Source organism: Sinocyclocheilus grahami, unplaced genomic scaffold (assembly GCF_001515645.1).
Source record: "Sinocyclocheilus grahami isolate Dianchi unplaced genomic scaffold, SAMN03320097.WGS_v1.1 scaffold277.1, whole genome shotgun sequence".
NCBI classification, from domain to species: Eukaryota; Metazoa; Chordata; class Actinopteri; order Cypriniformes; family Cyprinidae; genus Sinocyclocheilus; species Sinocyclocheilus grahami.
This window is the reverse complement of record NW_015505456.1, coordinates 671,065-678,228: the sequence shown is the minus strand read 5'-3', so window position 1 is coordinate 678,228 and position 7,164 is coordinate 671,065. Positions and strand designations below refer to the sequence as shown.

General features: G+C 35.2%; 1 protein-coding gene across 1 annotated transcript in view; it reads left to right on the top strand.

Annotated features, from left to right (window-relative positions):
- Positions 1-7,164, top strand: part of LOC107600089 (glypican-5-like) — a 123,379-nt gene that overhangs the window by 91,571 nt on the left and 24,644 nt on the right. The window contains exon 8 of the mRNA XM_016291879.1: positions 6,353-6,482. Within this exon, the coding sequence (XP_016147365.1) occupies positions 6,353-6,482 (130 nt within the window). The remainder of the gene's footprint in view (positions 1-6,352; positions 6,483-7,164) is intronic.

Genomic DNA, 7,164 nt, shown 5'->3' with positions numbered 1-7,164 from the left:
ACCAGCACGGATCAGCTCTAGGCATGACGAAGCGGATATCATCCTCTTTTGGCAGGCCAACCAAAGTAGTTTCACTTTCACAAATGGAAACACACAGCGTCTTCACGACATGGTGACAGTAACAATACTACAGCGAGAATAAAAGTTACACCTTCTTTCTTTGCGTGAACATTTGGGCGGCGGTATGCACATCTTCCCACATCGAGCTTATAGATGACTTATTTAGCACATGAACTATGAGAGAGTCATTTAAAAACTGGACAAATAACTTTTTACACTGGCTTTGTTCAGACAGGCAGCAAATTGCGTTTTTTTTATTTACTGGTTTGTTTTGTAGTCAAAATGAAAAAAAGTAAAACACACATGAAATCTGATGTTTACAACCCTGATCTAAACCACATCTGTATGTGGTTTGAAATCCGATTAAAATCAGGTTTGGAAAGTATAAACGGTCAGATTGGATTTCATGTTTTTTCATCATTCATGATTCCTTCAATCTGTCAAACGATTTTTCTGTCCACACCAATACTGTGCAAAGTGATTATACCAGCTAAACAGAATCTACTTTAGTAGTTTTTTTTTGTTTTGTTATTTTTGTTTGCCTTTTCCCATTTTATACATGGAGACAGTGAGTAGAAGAAGGAAAGAGCATCAGGAAATGACAAGCTGAATTTACACTTAGATTATAGCTATTTTTAACCAATCAGATGTTTGCATGGACAGAGCGATCAATTTGACAAAAATAAAAAAACCTTGCAACATGCAAGAATTTTTTTTTTTTCTTCTCATTTATTTTCACATTTTGGAGTAAATGAAATCTATTTTAAACAAAATAGATTTACTTAAGCAAAATTAGATTTCTGTTTTAAAAAAAGAAAGATTTGGGGTCAATTAGTAAGGACAGATTAGTGACAGCAAAGATTTTTACATCGTTACAAACAATTTTAAAACAAATAAATGCTGTTGTTTTAAACTTTGTTCATCAGTGAATCCTGAACAAATAAATGAATAACGGCTTCCACTAAATAAATAAATAAATAAATAGACAAGCAAGCATGCAGCACAAAAAGTCAGCTTTGCCATCACAGGAATAAATTGCATTTTAAAATATATTCAAATAGAGAACAGTTATTTTAAATTATAAAAATATTTCACAATATTACTGTTTTACTGCTACTGTTTTACTGCTACGACTGTTTTTTTGTTTGTTTGTTTTTTTCAAATAAATGCAGGCTTGGTGAACCTAAGAGACTTCTTTCACTTAGAAAAAGTCATACCAGCCCCAAATTTTGAGCAACAAAGCTACAACAAAGCTTAATTTAAAATTCACAGTAAACGGTAGTATTTTGAATTAAGCTTTGTTGTTCTTGTTTTAAGTGTAAATGTAAATTTGTGAGCCTAACATACATTTTAGTAAGGATGTTTAGATATTTTCATTAGGCAACATATGGTGTAAGAAAATTATTTTTTGCAGTGGGAAAAAAAACAGTCGATCTAGATGTTCAAATGAACTTGTCTCAGTAGTGACCCTTGCAGGAACATTCCTCATTGCAATATTTAACCTGGAGTCTTTCCATTCTCACTTTGGAAGCATCTTCGTGCAGATGTATGAACTTGCTGTGATTGTTGCTCTCTTAGGACGTGAATTTTGGCCATGATCGTTTGTGAACAGGAAGAGAGGGACACACACAAGTGATGATTTTAGTTGCATATTGAACTCCCTTTACACTGTTTGTCTTATGGAGTATGTAAAGTGTGAGTTAGATGTCCCATGTGACTTCCACCTTTGCACAGCCCTTGTAGCCATATTCAAAAACGCTCGTAATGTGTTTGATCTTTAGGTCTGTAATAATTTAGATCTCCTGGTCTAAGAAGCACAATTTCCATTAACTTTATTGGCAGAGACTGTTATCCAAGGTCTAAATGTTCTATAGGTTCTCTATTTTGAATATATTCCAGGTTCAGAAGTTTAATCTCATATGCTGTTGATTGCCATAAACGGTTATTCTGACTCTGCTTTCAGTTTGTGAAACAAAGTTTAAACACATTTAATCAATCTCAATCGAACGTGTCAACCGTGGCATTGTTAAAAAATGTGTTGCATTGTTTGTCATTTACAGAATTAGAAAGAGAGGCTGAAATAACTGGGCCTTCAGCCAGTTAATAAACTGTAACCATGGTCACTGCAGTCTTTCATTCTTTAATTAATTCTTTATAGTGTGTCTAATTAGAGAGCTTTAGTGGGAAATGAGTCCAGAGCCCTCTCTATTTAATGCGTTTTAAACCTATCTCCGTAGGTTTGCTGACTCAGTCACGACACTGCCAGTCAGTCCATTAACACACACATTTGTAATTAAATTATTCATTTGACTACTTTGCATGATTGCAAGGTTAATTGGTCTGTAAGGGCTTTGATCAAAAATATTCGTTTCCGAGACTTGTTTATAAGCAGTGGTTGACTTGTGGACCTAATGGACTACATGAGGCACAGATGAGGAAATATGCTTACATTGAAACTTGATTATTTTTGCACATTTAATCATATTTCTTTTGTAGGAATGCTTGGGTTGATGTCGTCAAGTCTATTTGGTTTATACTGAATCAGAGTAACGTTTGAAATGTCATATTCTACTTTTTTGTAGCATTTTAAGTCCACTTCTAATGTTGTTTTTAGTTTTGAATGAACATTTTGTACCCACTTCTGACCTTTTTATATGGGCTGTTTTTGTTTATATGTAAATGACCTCCATTGTGGTTGATAAACACTGACTTCATATTATTGATCGGAGGATAAATGTGGGTGGTCATAATGCTAATGTGCTCATAGTTGTGACTGCAAATGATTCAATTAAGCAAACTTGTGTAGAACAGGCAACATTTGGCTTTACATACAAATTAAATAAAAAACAAATAGGTGAAAATAAAGTTTAGTACCTTGCATCTGTGGATAGTTTGGTTATTAACTCACCAAATTGTATGCCGTTTCATACTTACTGGAAACCCAGTGTCTGCATTTTTTCAGCAGTTACTATAGTGTTATATGATTTCAACATGAATACCACTGTGCACTTTCAAACTGGTTCAATTCTCAGTTGTTTGAGAAACAGCATTTTCTTTTCAACAACAGCTGTGTTCTTTCTGGTAATTATCCATGGCTTTAATAGTCCTATAAAGAAGAATAGTCAGATGAAGAGCTTCCCGCTTGAAATGTCACTTGTCTGTTTATATCGAGAATAAACTTAAGCTTTGTTTGGGAACTTTCTATTAAGAATTCTGCAAAAATGCAAGAGTGCGTCGTGCAAACAGCCACTCATTCTTCTCTTTTTGGTTAACAAAAGTTATTCCGTTACTCAGCTAGGAAAGACTGTGTTGTATAATTCTGTGTTGCACATTTCTTGATTTTGTGAAATCATAATCAGTTCCACTAAAATCATGTAGGCTGGGAAACAGTGTCCTCTGCTTTTATTTCCATAGATCCATAGATTTCCATAAATCCTGTATTTCATTATATGTTTCATTATGCTGGGGGTGAGGAGGTGTGTGTGTGTTTGTGTGTGTGTGTGTGTGTGTGTTTGTGTCGGGCTGAGCAATTGTGTATTATCTCTATTGATAGTGCAGCAGGGCATGTTCTCAATGCAGGAGTACTCTGTACCTACCAATAAAATAGATTAGCAGACAGGAATAGGTTTGGCATCAGGATGCTGAAAAGCATCTTTCATCATGACCGGGAGTTTCAGATGAGACATTATGAGAAGAACTCTACCTGCACACTTTACTTGTACACTCAGCCTCTAGATCTGTGCTTCTCTGGTGGGTCACGACCCACAAATGTCTCACAGGGCTTTTCTAATAATGTTACAATCAGAAGTGGAAAAAAAATAGAAGGTAAATGCAAATAATAGCTTCCAGTAACCATTTAATATGATTATATGGGAGTTATTGTTTGCATTTGCCACCTACTTTTTTCTTGAATATAAAATAAGCTTTATTATTATTTGTATTTTCCTGAATATTTTGTTGTTAATTTCAAATTTAAATCCGATTCATCACTTCGAAATTTCTTAGCCAGCCAATGTCATATTAATAATTGTGCATATTGTTTGGCCTATGCAGTTATTGGTAATATTAATGCATATGATAAACCATTATAGTGCTAGATTGCAATTTGAAATTTGGATTCTGAAGCAAAACCAGATAAGAACCACTGATGAAGACTGTACATATTTACAAATGATTTGCAATGCTTTGATTTAGAAAGACAGTCTCAGATATAGAAACTCTCATGGAAAGTTGTTGAAAATCAAAAAATTTAAAATTAATAACACTCGTTATTAAAACATTATTGATAAACTATTATAGTATTTTGTTTATATTTTCTTTTTAAATTACAATTTTTGTTTAAGTTTTTGTGACTTTTTTTCTATTTAGATTTATTTTTATTCCAGTTTTTATTTTCAAGTAATTTTAGTACTTTGACTTGGACTTGCTTTATTTCAGTTAGGTGCCAATGTGATATTTCTAATTTTCTATTTTCTTAGTGTATTTTATTTCATCTTTAGTTTGAATATTTTTAGTTGGTTACTTAACAATAACAACACATGAGAAATACAGCTTCATGACACTCTCATGTGTTTTTGGAAAAAAGTTACTTCAGTGGCTTTTGTGTTTGTGGCTTTGCAATTCAATTAGGCATCTCAGATTGGAAAAACCCTAAAACGGTCCGATCTAAAAATATTTATGAAATCAGTGCTTCCATATGAGGTCATTAATAAGGAACAGAAAATGTCTGAGTTTGTGCACATTGGTGCATTTGCAGTGTTGAAACACTTTCCCCAGAATGCCAGTCGAGGTTACGAATCATCTTACGTGTTTGCGTCAATCTGCACGTGGCCGTTTTTGAAAGGCATCCATGTGGTTGTCAGGACAAAGTTAGAAAGCCAAGCTGTGAGGTTTGAACCATGTGTGTGGAGCCGTTGTCATTACTGTCCATTAATATCGTCTATATATTTATCTGTCTGTCTAGCTCCTGGCCAACCTGCTATATTTATTTATAGCTTCACGTCTCTAGCTGACTCGTAAGCCCTGGGCAGAGGGTGAAAGGTCATGGCGAGCGTGTGCAGCCTGCCTGCTCTTGATTGTGCTGACTCAAAGGTTAATGGGTCATGTGAGTTTGACCTTTACATTGACATTTATTTCCCCAGTGGACACTTCTGTGCAAAGTGACTTTCAAGGAATTGTATATAGGGAGTGTGTTGTGACATTTAGTCCTCAGCAGGTAGTGAAAGATTAAAATCAAATTCTTTACCTTGCTAGGCTCAAAATCTTGTACTGAACAAGAAGGAAACTCTAAAGTGAAATGTCAGTGGAAAGATTAATATGGCAGTGGAGTGGATTTGACTGGATATAGGCCTGTAGTGGGGTCCAAAAGTCTGGGACCACAGTGAAAATGCCTCTGTGATGTATTTTTTATATAATTTGAATGAAACGTTGAGTGAATGATATAAAATGTTGTTTATTTCCAAGTTGAAACAAAAAAATTCCAGCGTTTTTGGCTCCACTGTATGTATAGTTTGTGTGTAGGTTAAAATGTCTTTGCTTGTGCTATAGAAAACCAGTTTCACCCGTCCTATGGAGCAGCTCTGGCCCGAACCCAGTGCTGGAGGCTTGATTTAGAAATGCCAAACTCTCTCTGTTTGCAGATATGCCTGGGCTAGACCTGTTGGTTAACCCTCTGGTTATGCTAGCTGTCTCTTAGAGAGTTAAGAAGTGAAACAAGAATCCAAACAAAATTAAAAACAGTTAGTTGAGCAAATCATATCTGAATTTCCTTTGTCAAAATTGCACTCAGTAAAGAAAATCAATTCCTGTGATGGCAAAGCTGAATTTTCAGCAGTCATTACTTCAGTCTTGAGTGTCACCTGCTCCTCCAGAAATTATTCTAATATGGTGATTTGGTGCTCAAAAAATGTTTATTATTGTCAGTGTTGAAGTTAATACTGCTTTTTGTGGAAATCATGATCAATTTATTTTCCCGTCTTGAATTCTTCCATGAATAGAGAGTTGAAAAAGAACAGCATTTGTTTTTAATTAGAAATATAATGTATTTAAGGTTTGCTAAATGAAAATATCTAAAAGGTAGTGTATATATATAGCACTCAACTTCCAGAACTACTTCATTACTTTTGTAATTAAAATTTGCTGATTGACAAATCTTTTTTCCAAGTAGTTTTTTTTTATATCATTGTTTTTATAACAAATTATCATCATTTGTTTATTCCAGTACACACTGTCACTTGTTCATATTTGGATGTATACAGATCTGATATTTGTAATTATTATTTTTTTTTTTTAGGAAATCCAAGAGATCATGCCTGGTGTGGGTCACAGGGAGTCCTGGAACGAGACAGGCAGTGGAGAGAGCAGTGGTGAATGTGATGATGAGGACGGTTGTGAAGGTTCTGGAGAGTCTGTGGCATCTCCCAGTGAGTTAACAAGCAAACTCTCACCTACATCAAGACTTTCATGGCTAGTTTGTACTGGTTTGATGCTGTTCTCTCTGGCATGATTGTCTTACTCGTGAAGGGTTGCTTGTACCTCTGATGAGCAATGAAACAATGTTTTTTTTATTTGGCTGGTTAGCATGACCCAGTTAGCCCCTGCTGGTGGATGGCATAACTACATCATCTAGTTTAGTTCTAAATCTTGCTCCATTGACAGACCTTCAGAATTAGCCATATCATTTTATCGATTAGCAATTTCATCAATATATAAATAGATCATTATTTTATTTATTTATTAGTTTAACATTGACCATTTCAAATGCTTGTTGTCATTTTTTTCCGGATCATCTTTTCATATTTACGTAAAGCACGAAATGAACATGAATAAACATCAGAAAGTATTTTATTTCAACCGTGAAACGCACCATTTTTCAAGTTTAAGTGAAGTGAAGTGACATGACATGTGGCCAAGTATGGTGACCCATACTCGGAATTAGTGCTCTGCATTTAACCCATCCTAAGTGCACACACACAGCAGTGAACACACACACACACCCGGAGCAGTGGGCAGCCATTTTTTGCTGCGGCGCCCGGGGAGCAGTTGGGGTTCGGTGCCTTGCTCAAGGGCACCTCAGTCGTGGTATTGAAGGTGGGAGAGAGCGCT